Source organism: Taudactylus pleione, unplaced genomic scaffold (assembly GCF_031769625.1).
Source record: "Taudactylus pleione unplaced genomic scaffold, aTauple2 ptg000927l, whole genome shotgun sequence".
NCBI classification, from domain to species: Eukaryota; Metazoa; Chordata; class Amphibia; order Anura; family Myobatrachidae; genus Taudactylus; species Taudactylus pleione.
Window position 1 is genome coordinate 1,322,216 of NW_028285328.1, and position 21,350 is coordinate 1,343,565.

Here is a 21,350-nt window from a genome sequence, read left to right on the forward strand (position 1 = left end):
TGGCACCTTATATACAGTATAATGATGATAATAATACAGACTCCCCATGTACAGCACTGCGGGATCCTTGTGGCACCTTATATACAGTATAATGATGATAATAATACAGACTCCCCATGTACAGCACTGCGGCATCCTTGTAGCACCTTATATACAGTATAATGATGATGATAATAATACAGACTCCCCATGTACAGCACTGCGGGACCCCTGTGGCACCTTATATACAGTATATTGATGATAATAATACAGACTCCCCATGTACAGCACTGCGGGACCCTTGTGGCACCTTTATATACAGTATAATGATGATAATAATACAGATTCCCCATGTACAGCACTGCGGGACCCTTGTGGCACCTTATATACAGTATAATGATGATAATAATACAGACTCCCCATGTACAGCACTGCGGGATCCTTGTGGCACCTTATATACAGTATAATGATGATAATAATACAGACTCCCCATGTACAGCACTGCGGCATCCTTGTAGCACCTTATATACAGTATAATGATGATAATAATACAGACTCCCCATGTACAGCACTGCGGGACCCCTGTGGCACCTTATATACAGTATATTGATGATAATAATACAGACTCCCCATGTACAGCACTGCGGGACCCTTGTGGCACCTTTATATACAGTATAATGATGATAATAATACAGATTCCCCATGTACAGCACTGCGGGACCCTTGTGGCACCTTATATACAGTATAATGATGATGATGATAATAATAGACTCCCCATGTACAGCACTGCGGGACCCCTGTGGCACCTTATATACAGTATAATGAGGATGATAATACAGACTCCCCATGTACAGCACTGCGGGACCCCTGTGGCACCTTATATACAGTATAATGATTATGATAATAATACAGACTCCCCATGTACAGCACTGCGGGACCCTTGTGGCACCTTATATACAGTATAATGATAATAATACAGACTCCCCATGTACAGCACTGCGGGACCCTTGTGGCACCTTATATACAGTATAATGGTGATGATAATAATACAGACTCCCCATGTACAGCACTGCGGGACCCATGTGGCACCTTATATACAGTATAATGATGATAATAATACAGACTCCCCATGTACAGCACTGCGGGACCCTTGTGGCACCTTATATACAGTATAATGGTGATGATAATAATACAGACTCCCCATGTACAGCACTGCGGGACCCTTGTGGCACCTTATATACAGTATAATGATGATAATAATACAGACTCCCCATGTACAGCACTGCGGGACCCTTGTGGCACCTTATATACAGTATAATGATGATAATAATACAGACTCCCCATGTACAGCACTGCGGGACCCTTGTGGCACCTTATATACAGTATAATGATGATAATACAGACTCCCCATGTACAGCACTGCGGGACCCTTGTGGCACCTTATATACAGTATAATGATGATAATAATATAGACTCCCCATGTACAGCACTGCGGGACCCCTATGGCACCTTATATACAGTATAATGATGATAATAATAATACAGACTCCCCATGTACAGCACTGCGGGACCCTTGTGGCACCTTATATACAGTATAATGATGATAATAATACAGACTCCCCATGTACAGCACTGCGGGACCCTTGTGGCACCTTATATACAGTATAATGATGATAATACAGACTCCCCATGTACAGCACTGCGGGACCCTTGTGGCACCTTATATACAGTATAATGATGATAATAATATAGACTCCCCATGTACAGCACTGCGGGACCCCTGTGGCACCTTATATACAGTATAATGATGATAATAATAATACAGACTCCCCATGTACAGCACTGCGGGACCCTTGTGGCACCTTATATACAGTATAATGATGATAATAATAATACAGACTCCCCATGTACAGCACTGCGGGACCCTTGTGGCACCTTATATACAGTATAATGATGATAATAATACAGATTCCCCATGTACAGCACTGCGGGACCCTTGTGGCACCTTATATACAGTATAATGATGATGATAATAATAGACTCCCCATGTACAGCACTGCGGGACCCCTGTGGCACCTTATATACAGTATAATGAGGATTATAATACAGACTCCCCATGTACAGCACTGCGGGACCCTTGTGGCACCTTATATACAGTATAATGATGATAATAATACAGACTCCCCATGTACAGCACTGCGGGACCCTTGTGGCACCTTATATACAGTATAATGATGATAATAATACAGACTCCCCATGTACAGCACTGCGGGATCCTTGTGGCACCTTATATACAGTATAATGATGATAATAATACAGACTCCCCATGTACAGCACTGCGGCATCCTTGTAGCACCTTATATACAGTATAATGATGATGATAATAATACAGACTCCCCATGTACAGCACTGCGGGACCCCTGTGGCACCTTATATACAGTATATTGATGATAATAATACAGACTCCCCATGTACAGCACTGCGGGACCCTTGTGGCACCTTATATACAGTATAATGATGATAATAATACAGACTCCCCATGTACAGCACTGCGGGACCCTTGTGGCACCTTATATACAGTATAATGATGATAGTAATACAGACTCCCCATGTACAGCACTGCGGGACCTTGTGGCACCTTATATACAGTATAATGATGATGATAATAATACAGACTCCCCGTGTACAGCACTGTGGGACCCTTGTGGCACCTTATATACAGTATAATGGTGATGATAATAATACAGACTCCCCGTGTACAGCGCTGCGAGACCCTTGTGGCACCTTATATATAGTATAATGATGATAATAATACAGACTCCCCATGTACAGCACTGCGGGACCCTTGTGGCACCTTATATACAGTATAATGATGATAATACAGACTCCCCATGTACAGCACTGCGGGACCCTTGTGGCACCTTATATTACAGTATAATGATGATAATACAAACTCCCCATGTACAGCACTGCGGGACCCTTGTGGCACCTTATATACAGTATAATGGTGATGATAATAATACAGTCCCGCAGTACAGATTGTTCGTGGCGCGTCGCGTCTAAGTGCTCTGGGCGCTCTGATTGCTCCTACAGAACATAATTTAACCTCTGATGAGTAAAGGTGACGAGAGGACAAAAAGTTCTTATTTTTTAGAAGTTTTCTTTATTAGAGAAAGAAGAAAATGTTTGGTTGAATTTGGGAATATTGGCCACATAGCTCACACTCGCACGGCTATAATTTGTAATTATTATTATTTTTTATCAATCACTCCTGTAAAGACCTAATGAACATCCATTGGCGATGTGGAGCCTGTAATCTGTTCTGTAATGGAGACTCCAGTCTTCCTGTGTTATTATTTATGTTTCTTTTTTATATTACTTATCATTTTATGGCATGAATGTAATTTTGCTGTTAATTTGATTTAAAAAAAAAAAAAAAAAAGTATAAAAATATAAATATTTCTCCACATTTTCAATAAAACCCTGATGAGTCTCACACAGATATAATATGGCCAATGACCCTCTCGCCCTGTGATTTTGGTGGGCCGATCTCATTGCAGTTTGAGGAGCTGGTCTACCTGTGGATGGAGCGTCAGAAATCCGGCGGCAACTACAGCAGGCACCGCGCCCAGACGGAGAAGCACGTGGTCCTGTGCGTCAGCTCCCTGAAGATCGACCTCCTGATGGACTTCCTCAACGAGTTCTACGCTCATCCGCGGCTGCAGGTACCGTGATTGGTCTGTACCGGCCTAACGTCACCGTCTGAGTGACCCAAACAATGATAGAATTATTTGTTCTTCCTATGAAGTAGCAGAACGCCCAGGTTCCCAGAGGTGCATTACCCTGAGACCTTCACCTTCTGCTAGATGCCCTTCACCATGACCTGTTCCGTTCTTACATGGGCCACTGGGTCCTGTCCTCTTTATCAGCCACTGCACAGATGTGTTCTCTTCTCACCTCATTCCATGTGTATGTATAGGACCTGATATCTGTTGTCTCTTTCAGGATTATTACGTAGTCATCCTCTGCCCAACAGAAATGGATATTCAGGTCCGGCGAGTCCTGCAGATACCATTGTGGTCCCAGCGGGTCATCTATCTCCAAGGGTCAGCTCTGAAAGACCAGGACCTCATGAGGGCCAAGTGAGTGCAGACAGGGCAGGACGGTTAGATGATATATGGGGTCTAGTTACTAAGCAGTGTTAGGAGACAGAGTGAAGTGTGATAAGTACTAGTCAATCAGCTCCTAACTGTCATCCCACAGGCTGTGTTTGAAAAATGACAGTTGGGAGGTGATTGGCTGGCACCTTATCACTTTCTTATCACTTTTCACCCTGTCTCCTAACACTGCTTAGTAAATACACCCCATAATGCTCCTACTAACTCCCTCTAGTGGCAGGTGGGAGAAACACGCCTGGAAAATGCAATAATAAGGGACTAAAGGGTGTCAGACAGGTGGGATTCCCAACCGTTCATTAGACTCTCACCCATCCACATTGCGCATGCACCCTCCAACAACTTTGTGCTCTGTGTGGGCAGTGCCAGGATTGGATTCAGGAAACGTGGAAGGGGAGACATGACCTTTTCTAGCTGTGCTTTGTCTTCACGTTGGAAAAGTGATTCTACAAAAGATCTTTATTTTCCTACATATTTTCTCCTGCGTTGTTCTGCATAAAATCGAACGTCTGCCCCCTGCAGCTGAATTAGTGTGAAAACTTGGAAATCCCTTTTTAAAATAGTTTTTAGATCTCTCAGACCTTAATGCGTTCAGCCGGTAATTCCCTGCAGACCGTGCGCAGCCTCTGTAAGGGGAATGTTACCGCAGAATTCAGCATAAGATCCCTATTGAGCTAGTGTCCCTAGGCCTTATTGTAATGGGGTGCTCAGGTGTCCTGATTTCCCTGGGGTGGCTCAGTGAGTAAGGACACTGATTGACGCAGTGCGATGTCATGACTCCCAGCTTTGCCTCTTGCTGGTTACGTTCCTGTGCGCAGTATTATAGGATTTGTCAGTGATTTGAGTTTTGTAGAACTATGGCAGCATCTGTAATGTATCAATAATGGTTTCCTCAGTGATGGGTCCTTTTACATGGGGTACCCTGACTACTGAGCACTCCATGTATATACATGGGTGAGGCCATGTGGATCACAGCAGGCTTAGGATTGGACGGTTACTATTTACATGTATGTGGTCAGATCTGTCACTCCCCGCGACACTTGTGCTTATGATGATGGTAATAACGTATCATGGACGGGTTCCTACATGGTGAATTCTGCTGTTCTCACATTTTATTAAACTGGACCCAGATTACGTCTGTCCAGTCACGAGCCCTGGATCAGAGTTAATTAATAGCTCATCATCTTAGTAATTCTTGCCGACCTGCCGTAGAATGCTGTCCTAGGGTCCGGCCTCACAGATAAGAACCCTGATGTTACCTAATCTCGGTCATCCTCCATGGGAAGTATAGTGCGAGTGTAACACCCTGCTCTCTGTTACAGGATGGACGACGCAGAAGCGTGCTTTATACTCAGCAGCCGGAATGAAGTGGACCGCACGGCCGCCGTAAGACTGCCCCCTGTATCTCATTTTTCATATTATAGCGTGTCCGATACCGGTTTTATGACTAAGTAATGAAAAGCAGCCTCAGACATCGGCAGTGAAGTGATTGGGATAGAACAAAAGCCTCAATAGTATGTAAAACCGCGCCTAATAGTCTAATTACTGGCCCCATTCATTTCCCACAGCCAGGTTTACAGGCCACAGTATTGCCACGTACGTCCTTTTAACTGGTGTAACATTGCCACAATAACTCGGGCCCATGACACAGCACTTTGTGTATTAAGGGCATCCTGCTAGGTTCTTATGGAGACAGTGGACTCAACCACAATGCTGAACTTCCTCTGAGGCACCAGAGCCGATAAAAAGCTAATTTTAGTGAGGTAAAAATAGTGACACAGAGGAATCTGACGCGTTTCAGGCTGGAATCCCTTTCTAAGGTGGCTGCTTGTCTTCAGATCCAGCACCTTCACTTATGGTGCATACACACGGTCAGATAATGGTGCATACACACACGGTCAGATAATGGTGCATACACACACGGTCAGATAATGGTGCATACACACAGTCAGATAATGGTGCATACACACGGTCAGATAATGGTGCACACACACGGTCAGATAATGGTGCACACACACGGTCAGATAATGGTGCACACACACGGTCAGATAATGGTGCACACACACACACGGTCAGATAATGGTGCACACACACACGGTCAGATAATGGTGCATACACACGGTCAGATAATGGTGCATACACACGGTCAGATAATGGTGCACACACCCGGTCAGATAATGGTGCATACACACGGTCAGATAATGGTGCATACACACGGTCAGATAATGGTGCATACACACACGGTCAGATAATGGTGCATACACACACGGTCAGATAATGGTGCATACACACACGGTCAGATAATGGTGCATACACACACGGTCAGATAATGGTGCACACACACACGGTCAGATAATGGTGCACACACACACGGTCAGATAATGGTGCACACACACACGGTCAGATAATGGTGCACACACACACGGTCAGATAATGGTGCACACACACACGGTCAGATAATGGTGCACACACACGGTCAGATAATGGTGCACACACACGGTCAGATAATGGTGCATACACACGGTCAGATAATGGTGCATACACACACGGTCAGATAATGGTGCATACACACACGGTCAGATAATGGTGCATACACACACGGTCAGATAATGGTGCATACACACACGGTCAGATAATGGTGCACACACACACGGTCAGATAATGGTGCACACACACACGGTCAGATAATGGTGCACACACACACGGTCAGATAATGGTGCACACACACACGGTCAGATAATGGTGCACACACACACGGTCAGATAATGGTGCACACACACGGTCAGATAATGGTGCACACACACGGTCAGATAATGGTGCACACACACGGTCAGATTTTTCTTCAGATCTGAAAGATAACTATTTAAAAAATCGTTCAATCGTTCATATCTGAAGGAAAATCTGACATGTCTGAACGATGCGCGTTCCCGATGGTCAGATAACGATATCTGACATCTGATGTGTTTGTAGTCAGTTGTGGACGATTTCAGTCAAAAATCGTTCGTAATTCAAATCGTTCAAATCGTTTGCAAAATCGTTCAAATCGTTCAATCGTTCATCTGACCGTGTGTTTGATCCATAAGGCTGGTTGGGGGTGATTTAGGTGTCTGTAGCGTGTGGCAGGTAGAGCAGTGGCTTTATATGGTGGAACTAGCTGGGCCCAGGTGCATGGTACCAGACTAGCGCAGCAGTGTCTGGTACATATGGTGGCTTCATGCAGCCGCAAGAGAATTAGCCCAGGACAGGACTGTTGGAAGAAGACCCAGGACATCTTCTCCGCCCTCTGTCCCTTCTTCGCTGAGGGCGCATTTTCCCTCCATTAGGACTAGTGAGCGATGGATAGATGCCATACTGTATTATATTGTCTTATGGGTGTCTCTCTAGAGAGGGATAGAGGAGACCATAGTACAGATCTGTCAGTAATAGTGCCTCAGTCTGCCCCATTATAGGACACGCTGACTCGCTCATGTAAGTTCTGTATGGATAAATGTTGTAAAACTACAAGTCCGAGCATTCCCTGTCACCGGCTACTCTCCCCCCTTCCCTGTGATACTCTGTGTCTGTGTTATGATGATCTGTGAAGGCTGCCGGGTGGGTGCATGTCTGTAAGTGTATGGATGGCCCGGCTGATGGACGATGGTGTGTGTCCTTGTTGATTGAGGATTTTGGAAATTTAAACCAACTCTGTAATATATACCTACAGCCTATAGGAAGACTTTTTCCTTGTATGCCTTTAGGACCACCAAACCATCCTGAGAGCCTGGGCAGTCAAGGATTTTGCCCCCAATTGCCCCCTCTATGTCCAGATTTTGAAGCCTGAAAATAAATTCCATGTGAAATTTGCAGGTAAGTCGTCCTGTTTCTTACCCCAGAGATAGAGATTTTCTTTCTGTAATAGGATTTGATGTGAATGATCACATGATTCAAGATGGCTGACCGTGGAGTATCGTCTGTCAGGTGAAGATCGTCTGTTTATGCCCTAAATTAGGGAATCTGAGGCGAAAGAAGGAGCCACAGGTGTTACAGGGCCTCTGAGCCTGAATGTGGTCACATCGCTGCACTTAGATGTGTAAAAGCTTCTATACAGTGACAGAACCTATCTGGCCTTGTGCCCTCGTTAGCTAGTCACATCGTTACTCACATTACTGGTATGTGGAGATTTTCTGCTAAGGAACAAGATGTCCTCCCCCTCGTATTACGTGTTTAATGTCTGCAGCTGCTCACTTTTGTTTGGATTTGCTGAAAGTGCGCACAATGGTGGCGGCTGTTATGCTGGCTGAGCCAGTGTCCATGAGAATGGAGCCTGTCCATTCCAGCGCCAGGGGCGGGACCCTCAATTGCCAGGACTCAAAGCAAAACTTTGGGATGGGGGCATCTGGCGCTGCTGACCCACCCTCTTCCCTTCTCTTCTCCTGAGCATGGAGACTGATTGCCCAAATTGGGCTTCTCCGTGCTGCACCTGCTCAACAAAGGGTATATGTCACGGCAGGGACGAGCCCCCACCACCGCCTGGCCCTGGCGGAAGCCCCACCACTGCAAGCAGCGCCTCATTGGTGTCAGGGGTTGAGGCCTATTAATGTGAACGAAGGTTCTATCCACAAATGGCCGCCTCTGACGTGTGCGAGGCACGAGGGCTCTATAGCGGTGTATTTATATCATCATAGTACATTAGCTCTCCCCTGCAGTATGTCATTATGTTAGAAGTCTCATTGCCTATTATTCAAGTGTTAGTAACTTGGCGTTTGTTTGAATTCCAGATCACGTGGTTTGCGAAGAGGAGTTTAAGTACGCCATGTTGGCGCTAAACTGCATCTGCCCGGCCACCTCCACGCTCATCACACTACTGGTTCACACCTCCAGGGGGCAGTAAGTGCTAATAGCGTCTCTTCCTCCCTGGTCTGACAATGCTACATACAGTATATACGTTCATACATACAGTACATACATATGTACATGCATACATACAGTACATACATACAGTACATACATACACATACATACGTACATACACACATACATACAGTACATACATACATATATACAGTACATACATACATATATAGATACAGTCCACTTTATCCCCATCCAAGCCTTAGTACACAGAACCCCGTGTACCGCTTGTGTTGAATAGACTGTCCCTATGTACAGGACTATGTCCATGGCTTTATTAGATGCAATGATCTTATTTAGATGTGTTGTATTGATAGAAGGTTCCTCTCTCCCCTATGGCGCGTTTCAGGAAACTGAATCCGGGAATAGTGTGACACCTACAGGCTATAAGGTGGTACTGCGCAGCACATGAGAACGCATTATAACAAATAATGAAACAGTCTGTACATTATCATTACGTTTAATATAATAAAGTCACAGTAGTGGTGATGTTATAGACACTTACACAACCACAATGTCGTAGTCTCCAGTCAGTGGTTTGTGCTCATATGCTGTAATTTGCGGACAATGCAATTAGAATGAATTCTGGGGCGTTCCGCGAGCAGTTTAGGTCTATGAGTTCTGCATTGCTGCTGGTCACAGTAACCAGCTGTCTTTACAAGCATTACTCTTGTAATCTGTATATTTGTGGCCGTTACTGCTAGAACCTGGGGGCAGATTCCCACACACGCCATTTTCCATCATTAATAACCCGCTACGTTTTATTGTCACATGGTCACCGGCCCATAGAGCTAATTTTCTGTCACATAATAGACCATAAATCAGGTGACCTGATGTGAAACCCACCTGTGTCATAAACATTGGATAATGGATGACAGCACGCGGTGTCACGTGTATATGTATGTGTGTGTGTGTATGTATATATATATATATATATATATATATATAATGCTCTAATACTCATACAGTAACGTCCTATAAGGCTTTATATGGCCGCCCTGCATTAGGAGCTGTCACTGCATAGTAATTCTCACATAAAGCCCAATATAAGTCCCCCAGTGCAGAATAAATGCCCCTATAAGAGCCTATTAAGCTGCAGGGTCACCCCCGATATCGGGCCATGGATTGGTATGTGCAGACCCCTGCCCCTCCCTCATCCCGTGTGGCACACAGACGTTTATAGACCCTGAGTAGCTTGTGCCCATTAGAGCAGTTACATGATATAATCTATTACTGGGGGGGAATAGTCCAGACAAGAGCGGAAGGGGGAGAGGGCGAGAATTTGCCCCAAGGCCCATAGTGACCACAGGATGAGGCTCCGATGAATCTCGTGTCATCCCCCAGCATGTATGCGACTTACTGTAACGTCCTTTTTTATCCCTTTAGATCCCATTCTGCACTGACTGAAATCACTAAGCGTTGGGACCCCTCAGGCTTCCTCACCTGCGTCTGGTAGCACGTATAGCCGTGCATTGGGTAGTTAGTAGCTCTGATCAGCGCAGTGCGTTACACTAATGATACTGTACGGAGGAATGACTGGCTGCTGTTCCTGCGCCTGGCTGTAATAAGCCCCTATCGTCAGGGTAAAGGCTTTTGTTGGTCTTACGTTCAGCGTATCCCTTTAATATAAATGATTTATGTGACATGCGCTAACGCGTAAATGTTGCATCTATGGATCTCACTTCTGCGGATTATCCCCAGATTTACAAAACCCTTCCCCACTGTCGCCAGCTCGGCGCAACTGACCTAGAAATCTGAGTCCCAGCAAAGTGCTTAAAAAGCTGAATGATGGTCACAGTCCTCATTCAGTCTGACCCTATGTACCAAGCTCCAAAATACCCAGCTTTTATGAGCTCCGTGCCATAGGCGATCACCACCATCACATGGCGCTAACCGCCCTGTGCCTAAGGGGGCATTCTCGCAGGAGTGGGCTCTTACAAGGGTTCACTATGTTCATAAACGTGATAAATGCCTCAATACATAAAGCTAAACATTGCGACACCACAGAACTTCTTAATACATAGGTCACTAAAGCCAGACACTCGTATATGTGATGCTTTAGGCTCATGTAGATGGATAGAGGGCAGTGTTATTCCATTTCATCTTCACATAGTTATACGTCAGCCGGGAGCAATGCTGAGCTTACATTTGGGTCTATTCTATGGCAGCCATTGGTTTATGTTACTGTATAATGTCGGGGTCACTTCTTGTGTTTGTAGGGAGGGTCAGCAGTCCCCGGAGCAGTGGCAGAGGATGTATGGGCGATGTTCCGGCAATGAGGTCTATCATATCCGTATGGGAGACAGCAAATTCTTCATGGAGTACGCGGGGAAGAGTTTCACATACGCAGCTTTCCACGCTCACAAGAAGTAAGAACGTTTTATCGCCATGTGCAAAAGCTGCCTCCACGCAACACGCAAATGTTCCCGCTACACAGGGGAAATTACGCTTGTTATGAAAGTCAGACAAATTAAAGGTCTGCAAATGAAAGGGCGCAAAATTGTGAGGGTAAGACCCTCCTTATAGACGCCTGGAGGCGGTGTTGCTATCACTGTCTATTGTGACATCAGCGTACTCCAGAACAGAACTTCCTGCCTACTGTTCTCTCTCTGGCATAAAAATACAGCTACACATAGTAACAAAGGGGAACATAATTGCTGACCAATGCGCCATGTACTGCAGGTATATACCTGAGGAGGATGGGGCTGTGCTGACCAGTGCGCTGTGTACTGCAGGTATATACCTGAGGAGGACGGGGCTGTGCTGACCGGTGTGCTGTGTAGTGCAGGTATATACCTGAGGAGGACGGGGCTGTGCTGACCAGTGCGCTGTGTACTGCAGGTATATACCTGAGGAGGACGGGGCTGTGCTGACCAGTGCGCTGTGTAGTGCAGGTATATACCTGAGGAGGACGGGGCTGTGCTGACCAGTGCGCTGTGTACTGCAGGTATATACCTGAGGAGGACGGGGCTGTGCTGACCAGTGCGCTGTGTACTGCAGGTATATACCTGAGGAGGACGGGGCTGTGCTGACCAGTGCGCTGTGTACTGCAGGTATATACCTGAGGAGGACGGGGCTGTGCTGACCGGTGTGCTGTGTAGTGCAGGTATATACCTGAGGAGGACGGGGCTGTGCTGACCAGTGCGCTGTGTACTGCAGGTATATACCTGAGGAGGATGGGGCTGTGCTGACCGGTGCGCTGTGTACTGCAGGTATATACCTGAGGAGGACGGGGCTGTGCTGACCAGTGCGCTGTGTACTGCAGGTATATACCTGAGGAGGACGGGGCTGTAACGCACAAGTGCACCACATAGCACCTAGTGTTACAATAAAACACTCCCTTTCCACAAAAAATTAATATAATATGTAATTAGTGCATATATTTATAATCAGCAACAATAGATTTAGTCCTGTTTGAAAGAGCAATAAAAAACATAGAAAGATTAATGTTAATATTTTATGTTCGTTCGTTTTATTATTTTTAGGTTGTTATTGGTCTTTAAAACAGCAGAGAATTTATTATTGTTACTTATATCTTTTAGATATTCACTACTTACTAAAAGAAAATGTTTTTTATCTTCTGTTCAGCTAATTAAGGTTTTCTGTCGCTAAATAAGTTTTCCCTTACTGTCACCAAGCGATAGTGTGTTACTGGGCGGGCTGAGACTGCGATGGCTGATACGCTGGGCGGGCTGAGACTGGGCGGGCTGAGACTGGGCGGGCTGAGACTGGGCGGGCTGAGACTGGGCGGGCTGAGACTGGGCGGGCTGAGACTGGGCGGGCTGAGACTGGGCGGGCTGAGACTGGGCGGGCTGAGACTGGGCGGGCTGAGACTGGGCGGGCTGAGACTGGGCGGGCTGAGACTGCGATGGCTGATACGCTGGGCGGGCTGAGCCTGGGGCGGGCTGAGCCTGGGGCGGGCTGAGCCTGGGGCGGGCTGAGCCTGGGGCGGGCTGAGCCTGGGGCGGGCTGAGTCTGGGGCGGGCTGAGTCTGGGGCGGGCTGAGACTGGGCGGGCTGAGACTGGGCGGGCTGAGACTGCGATGGTTGATACGCTGGGCGGGCTGAGCCTGGGGCGGGCTGAGCCTGGGGCGGGCTGAGACTGCGATGGCTGATACGCTGGGCGGGCTGAGACTGGGCGGGCTGATACGCTGGGCGGGCTGAGACTGGGCGGGCTGAGACTGGGCGGGCTGAGACTAGGCGGGCTGATACGCTAGGCGGGCTGATACGCTAGGCGGGCTGATACGCTAGGCGGGCTGATACGCTAGGCGGGCTGATACGCTAGGCGGGCTGATACGCTAGGCGGGCTGATACGCTAGGCGGGCTGATACTGCGATAGTGTGTTACTGCGCTGCCTGATATTGCGCTGGCTACTGTACATCGCAGAGCTTGAGGCAAATGGCCGCGGTGCCCGATCATAATCCAGCTGTAATAAATCCGATGATTATCGGGCATGGTGATGAATGCCGCTAGAAGATGGCCGCCACCAGCCTGCCTAACACGCCACAGTCATAGTAACAGTGACCCCACCACTCTGCTCAGGGGGAGCCTCATACAGCTTCCTCACCTGCCCATTGGCCCCGGGGCTGGCGCAGACTGGCTGGATCGGTCCATGAGTGGTTTTAGGAGCTGTAAGACAATTAGCGGTGTCACTAAGACCCCTGGTGTAAATGTGCCAGGACCCCAGTCATATACCCCTCTGTACCCACGCTGCCTGTGTTTTTGGGCTCTCTCTGGGTCCTGCCCCCTTACCCTGTCTTCCCACCTCTGTGCACACATAGTATAGGGGGATTTGCAGCTACTTACTGACATCTATTCCGGGAATAAGTCTCACTGTCAGGCAGCAGCAAGTATGGCAGCTTCCACTCAGCGGGGTAGACGAGCAAGACACTTCCGATCTCTGTGAGGGGTGAGGCACGAGGCATCTGATATTCCTTGTTGGGCAGCTGTATGTTTCCCTCTCCTCTGTCTTAGGTATGGCGTGTGCTTGATCGGCGTCAGGAGAGAGGACAATAAGAGCATCTTGCTGAACCCGGGACCCCGGCACATCATGGCCAGCGCCGACACCTGCTTCTACATCAACATCACCAAGGAGGAAAACTCCGCCTTCATCTTCAAGCAAGAGGAGAAGCAGAAGCGGAAGGGGCGAGGGATGTGGGGGGAACCGTCCCGGCTGCCTGTACACAGCATCATCGCCAGCATGGGTAGGGAGACGCCCGATCTGTGTCACACTACACCAGGATACATGTATGACATGGTCAGGACACGTGTGGGGCCTGTGGCGTGAGGGCAGCGCCGGTCCCCAGATCACATTAACGCATCACTCACACTCTTCTCAACTCACCTCAGACATCAGAGCTGGAATCTTCACCTCACAAGTAGATATGTTACAAACTGTTTAACTTTAAACATTTCCTTATTTCTCCAGCAGAAGGAACTTTAGTGAACAATTTACTAATCACATGGGGGATATTCATGGAAGCTCGGAGAGAGATAAAGTACCAGCCAATTAGCTCCTAACTGTCATCTTTCAAACACCGCCTGTAACATGACAAGAGCCGATTGGTTGGTACTTTATCTCTCTCCAAGCTTTCATGAATACCCCCCATAATTATCATTTTGGGATATTAATATTACTCATTTTAATATGTCCAGCGTTTGCTATTACCCACATTACAGTTCTTTAGAATTGTTGCCCCCCCCTCCCATACATCTAACTCTATGTGCCACCCCCTCCCACGCCACCCCCCTCCCATATTACTTTGTGCCACCCCCTCCCATATAACTTTGTGCCACCCCCCTCCCATGCATCTCACTCTTTGTGCCATTTAGTACTGAAACATCCGCATTACAGAGTGGAAAGGTGTAATATCAGCGCACACTATATGGTACTGATTACCGATCTGCAAACGTCTCCAACTTTATCCTCAGACTGGGGGGGGGGGACCCACAAAAAGCCGGAAAAAGCCGGAAACCCTACTAAATGCATAGAAAAAGCCGGAAACCCTACTAAATGCATAGAGAAAGCCGGAAACCCTACTAAATGCATAGAAAAAGCCGGAAACCCTACTAAATGCATAGAGAAAGCCGGAAACCCTACTAAATGCATAGAGAAAGCCGGAAACCCTACTAAATGCATAGAGAAAGCCGGAAACCATACTAAATGTATAGAGAAAGCCGGAAACCCTACTAAATGCATAGAGAAAGCTGGAAACCCTACTAAATGCATAGAGAAAGCTGGAAACCCTACTAAATGCATAGAAAAAGCCGGAAACCCTACTAAATGCATAGAAAAAGCCGGAAACTATACTAAATGCATAGAGAAAGCCGGAAACCCTACTAAATGCATAGAAAAAGCCGAAAACCCTACTAAATGCATAGAAAAAGCCGGAAATTATACTAAATGCATAGAGAAAGCCGGAAACCGTACTAAATGCATAGAAAAAGCCGGAAATTATACTAAATGCATAGAGAAAGCCGGAAACCCTACTAAATGCATAGAAAAAGCCGGAAACCCTACTAAATGCATAGAAAAAGCCAGAAACCATACTAAATGCATAGAGAAAGCCGGAAATTATACTAAATGCATAGAAATATCCGGAAACCCTACTAAATGCATAGAAAAAGCCGGAAACCCTACTAAATGCATAGAAATATCCGGATATCATACTAAATGCATAGAGAAAGCCGGAAACCCTACTAAAGGCTTCATTACAGTTACTATTATTTCCGGATTACCGTGTTTCCGGCTTTTACCCTCTTCCCTCAGACTGTAATGTACATATAGGTCTCTATCCGGCACTGTGTATCACCCATCGTCCTGCCTGACAATAACTCTTCTTATAATAACATGATCACCTGTGCTAAAGCAGGGCTATCTGCACAAACCAGTCCCCGCTGGACTAGACCTGCCCGTCGGGCCTTCGCCATCTCAGGAGGGAATAATATATAATAATGTAATAACCTGACTGAAGAGCAGAGTTTTTGTACCGTGAACAATTTCTTTACTTTAGACAGTAGATGATTTCTGGCTGCTGTTTGGCAGTAATTTCCCCCAGTCTGTAGCATTTCCTACCTACCCCCTGCGCTGACATCCTATGTTACTAAATAGGTCTTTCCAAACGCGCCACCTGCAGGATTCAATGTGGGGCAGCTGCGGGGTATTATTACTGTAGGGGGTCTCAGCGCCTGGAGTTACTTCTGTTACTTTTCTCAGGATTTAATGAGGATCTGTATAAATGTTAGACGTGAACTTGTTGTTTGACCCATATAAGTATTTAGAGTCACATTCCCTCTGCAAGTAGCTGCTCCTAGTGCGTACCTGCAAATACTGTATGCTTCAAATACTCTGCCATCGTCTGGAGGGCATGCTGTGACTTCTAGTACCACAACAGGCAGAGAGCCTAAGCCTGCCTAGCACTGATATAATGACTGTTTTTCATGTATCTAATGACTTTAAACTTCCTGATGAAGTTCTGTAACCTATAAATCTGAATAACTGATGAAAATGTGAATCCAACTTTAAAATGAATATTAATGTTGTGACAAATGAGCGCTGTCAGTGCGCAGAATGTTAATCGCCTATACGTTATTTTCCTTTAATGTAGAAATATATTCCGGCCCTTGTCAGTCTTCGGGATGTGTGAGATCCTCCGATACTTTGATGTGATGTAAATTGTAATCATCGTTTCATTTATAGCCAAGGGGGGTTTGTGTGATAAATGATTCCCATGGTGAGGGGGCCGGTAATCCTATACTCCCCACTGCGGGCGGCGCGCTGATGCTGCGCTAGTTACCGGCCCCCTTTCCATATAGAGAGTTTGATATCTGAGGTGCGTGAGCTCTGCAGGGAGATTTCTGTCATTTCTCTGCATTTCTTCTGGATATACTTCTAAATAACGGGGCGCGCTCCCTAAAGTAAGAACCCAGTGGCTTCCAGTAGCTTCTGTGCTGTAAATCCCAGTCAGACCAGGATTAAACTGCGTCTTCCGGCCCCTTAGATAGAATAGGCCCCACCACAGCAAACAGTAAAATGTAAATTTCTATATTTTTATGGTCTTATAACTGTAACCTATTTTACTGATATACGAGAGGGTTTGTATCTCCATGAAAGTCTCATTCTCCCAGGCCAGCTAAGGAATATATATATATACAGGTTGAGTCTCCCATATCCAAAATGCTTGGGACCAGGGGTGATTTGGATAACGGAATATTCCGTATTTTGGAATAATTGCATATAATAATGAGATATCTTGAGAATGGGTCCCAAATATACAGACAGAATGCATTTATGTGTTATATACACCTTATACACACAGCCTGAAGGTTATTTTATACTGTATGTTAATAATTTGTGCTTTAAACAAAGTTTGTCTACATTGAACCATCAGAAAGCAAAGGTTTCATTATCTCAGTCATGCTAAAAATATTCTGTATTTCGGAATATTTGGATATTGGAGACTCACCCTATGTATATATGTGTGTGTGTATATATATATATATATATATATATACACACAGATGTGTCCTTTGTTACTGTTGCTTCAGTTGCACCAAATATCTCCTCTTGGCGCCAGGTCCCGTGCAACTCCGCTCACCCGTCTGCGACTTTATGCAAATGCTGCTCAAATGTCTCTGTCTACGCAACCACTATCACCCCCGATTGTGCCGCGACGCTCCCATTAAACGCCCATAAGACGACGATCTCTGTGTCACCACCCACAACATTTTCAATAGACCTCTCTGGTGACTGAAATTAGAACTGCGACGCTGCATGGACACATTAGGGATAACAACAAAAAAACGCTCCACCACGTCCGACATCGGCAGTGCGTCCGCCCCTCAATCAGGCCCCCAGAGTGTTTTCCATGATAGTCGATGTTTGTGGAAAGTTACGTCAAAATCTTTAGCACTTTTGTATTTATAACTTCTCAAAACATAAAATAATGTAAGACGCCAGCACACAACGCCACAATCACAGGCTGCTTACCTGGGGGACCGCGCTGAGTATCCCCAGGACGCCGCCGCTACAATACACGGCAAAAAACGTAGCGTGCCAAGATTATAAAGAAAGTATGTAGCACTTAGGAGGGCCAATTATACTATAAAGTTCATGTATATGTAATGAATAAATCAACTTTGCTTTATCCTATTACAGAATTGATGTGAAACAAGGGAATTGTTCACTAAACAACAGAATAAATTCACACAAAAGTCATTATAAAGCATAAGTTATAAAAAGTTCTTATATAAGTGTATAACATTAATGGCATCTCCGTCATGATGGTAACCGACCGCAAAGTTCACGGTGGAGAACAGAGGTGGAGACGGGTCTCCTAGACGTAAGAGCTGTCGTCTGTGTGAGAAACGTCCCCGTCATGTACAGCTCCAGCTCCTGCCGACGACGCCACAATTCGCTCTGCGAATGAGCCTCATAAGCACCTGAGCAGTGTAATGTCTCCATTAAGATGACCTGGTGACCACCAGCGGATAACAGGGTTACTGGTGACCCAATTTCATTCATGGTTTATTATATACATCTAATGGCGCTTGGCAGTCGCAGGCGCACACAATATCTTGCGCTGGGCATACTAAAAGCTGTCCTCCAATACCGTCTCTCCTTTTTAAATTCATTTAGCCTTCTGGCGGGTGTTGTACAGATGCAGACTTTGCGCTGCCTCCACCTGCCAGGGCGCAGTATATAACGTACGTTATAGACACAGATATGAGGGTTTCTGATGTTACGTACAAAAAATAAAAATCTAGAAATAGATCTGACTGTGCGTTTCTATGCACAATACGATGACATCAAGGAATAAACAACAATTTCATTACAATTTTAAGTCTCGCGTCTACTCAAAGCGCAGAGTTAGACGGAGATTAGCCGTCCATAAAGTCAGCGCAGTCCCACCATTATTTGGGTCTCATGGCCCTTGAGGCCGATTTCCCCGTATATTCCATTTTGTGCCCTGTTCTGTTCCCAGGCGCACTCTGAGCGAGGCCAATTACAGTCCTGTTCCTGAGCCTCTCAGACGCTCTTGACCTCACTCGAGTAGGCAGATTTATTGTCCAAAAACAGCTGGGGTGGGCACGTCGCACAGCTAATAGCATTCACGCTGCACATGTTGATTATTCGGATCACTTATCCAGTGAGTTAGAAGCCGGAGGGTCTTTCTTTATTCTGTGTGTGCGCAAAACCTGTGTTGGCGCATTAATGAGTCTAATGAGCATTTATTATCTTAAGCACTCTGCTGTTCTAGGCCTTTGTCGTTCAAATGACTTGGATCATGATTCATAACTCCTAATAAATGTTTTGTATACTGTATATTCAGTATGTCAGGCTCAGCGCTGGTATATACTTCTGATAAACTTGCCCGTCCCCATGATTTGAGTTGTCGTTGCGCTCTCTCTCGTTGTCACTGCCTGTACACCCAGTCCATCTAGACCACAGGATCTCAAACTTTTCCTCAGGACCCCAAACAGTGCATGTTTTCCATTTCTCCTCACAGAATCACAAATGAATAATTATCTCCATATGTGAATCTATTAAAATGTGTCAGTGAGTAATGACTACACCTGTGATCCTGCTGGGTGACCTGGGAAATGTGTCAGTGAGTAATTAATACACCTGTGCACCTGCTGGGTGACCTGGGAAATGTGTCAGTGAGTAATTAATACACCTGTGCACCTGCTGGGTGACCTGTGAAATGTGTCAGTGAGTAATGAATACACCTGTGCACCTGCTGGGTGACCTGGGAAATGTGTCAGTGAGTAATTAATACACCTGTGCACCTGCTGGGTGACCTGGGGAATGTGTCAGTGAGTAATGATTACACCTGTGCACCTGCTGGGTGACCTGGGAAATGTGTCAGTGAGTAATGAATACACCTGTGCACCTGCTGGGTGACCTGGGAAATGTGTCAGTGAGAAATGAATACACCTGTGCTCCTGCTGGGTAACCCGGGAAATGTGTCAGTGAGTAATGAGTACACCTGTGCACCTGCTGTGTGACCTGGGAAATGTGTCAGTGAGTAATGATTACACCTGTGCTCCTGCTGGGTGACCTGGGAAATGTGTCAGTGAGTAATGATTACACCTGTGCACCTGCTGGGTGACCTGGGAAATGTGTCAGTGAGTAATGAATACACCTGTGCACCTGCTGGGTGACCTGGGAAATGTGTCAGTGAGTAATGAATACACCTGTGCACCTGCTGGGTGACCTGGGAAATGTGTTAGTGAGTAATGAATACACCTGTGCACCTGCTGGGTGACCTGGGAAATGTGTCAGTGAGTAATGATTACACCTGTGCACCTGCTGGGTGACCTGGGAAATGTGTCAGTGAGTAATGAATACACCTGTGCTCCTGCTGGGTGACCTGGGAAATGTGTCAGTGAGTAATGAATACACCTGTGCACCTGCTGGGTGACCTGGGAAATGTGTCAGTGAGTAATTAATACACCTGTGCACCTGCTGGGTGACCTGGGAAATGTGTCAGTGAGTAATGAATACACCTGTGCTCCTGCTGGGTGACCTGGGATATGTGTCAGTGAGTAATGAATACACCTGTGCACCTGCTGGGTGACCTGGGAAATGTGTCAGTGAGTAATGATTACACCTGTGCTCCTGCTGGGTGACCTGGGAAATGTGTCAGTGAGTAATGAGTACACCTGTTCTCCTGCTGTGTGACCTGGGAAATGTGTCAGTGAGTAATGAATACACCTGTGCACCTGCTGGGTGACCTGGGAAATGTGTCAGTGAGTAATGATTACACCTGTGCTCCTGCTGGGTGACCTGGGAAATGTATCAGTGAGTAATGAGTACACCTGTGCTCCTGCTGGGTGACCTGGGAAATGTGTCAGTGAGTAATGAATACACCTGTGCTCCTGCTGGGTGACCTGGGATATGTGTCAGTGAGTAATGAATACACCTGTGCACCTGCTGGGTGACCTGGGAAATGTGTCAGTGAGTAATGATTACACCTGTGCTCCTGCTGGGTGACCTGGGAAATGTATCAGTGAGTAATGAGTACACCTGTGCACCTGCTGGGTGACCTGGGAAATGTGTCAGTGAGTAATGATTACACCTGTGCACCTGCTGGGTGACCTGGGAAATGTGTCAGTGAGTAATGAATACACCTGTGCACCTGCTGGGTGACCTGGGAAATGTGTCAGTGAGTAATGATTACACCTGTGCACCTGCTGGGTGACCTGGGAAATGTGTCAGTGAGTAATGAATACACCTGTGCACCTGCTGGGTGACCTGGGAAATGTGTCAGTGAGTAATGATTACACCTGTGCACCTGCTGGG

General features: G+C 46.3%; 1 protein-coding gene across 5 annotated transcripts in view; it reads left to right on the forward strand.

Moving 5' to 3' along the window:
* The window catches only part of KCNT1 (potassium sodium-activated channel subfamily T member 1), a 265,672-nt gene that overhangs the window by 179,273 nt on the left and 65,049 nt on the right, over nt 1–21,350 (forward strand). For all 5 annotated transcript variants that reach the window (XM_088459701.1, XM_088459704.1, XM_088459702.1 and 2 more), the window contains 7 exons: nt 3,540–3,704; nt 3,985–4,121; nt 5,477–5,540; nt 7,892–8,000; nt 8,912–9,020; nt 11,264–11,413; nt 14,018–14,247. In XM_088459701.1, coding sequence (XP_088315827.1) covers nt 3,540–3,704; nt 3,985–4,121; nt 5,477–5,540; nt 7,892–8,000; nt 8,912–9,020; nt 11,264–11,413; nt 14,018–14,247 — 964 coding nt within the window. The remainder of the gene's footprint in view (nt 1–3,539; nt 3,705–3,984; nt 4,122–5,476; nt 5,541–7,891; nt 8,001–8,911; nt 9,021–11,263; nt 11,414–14,017; nt 14,248–21,350) is intronic.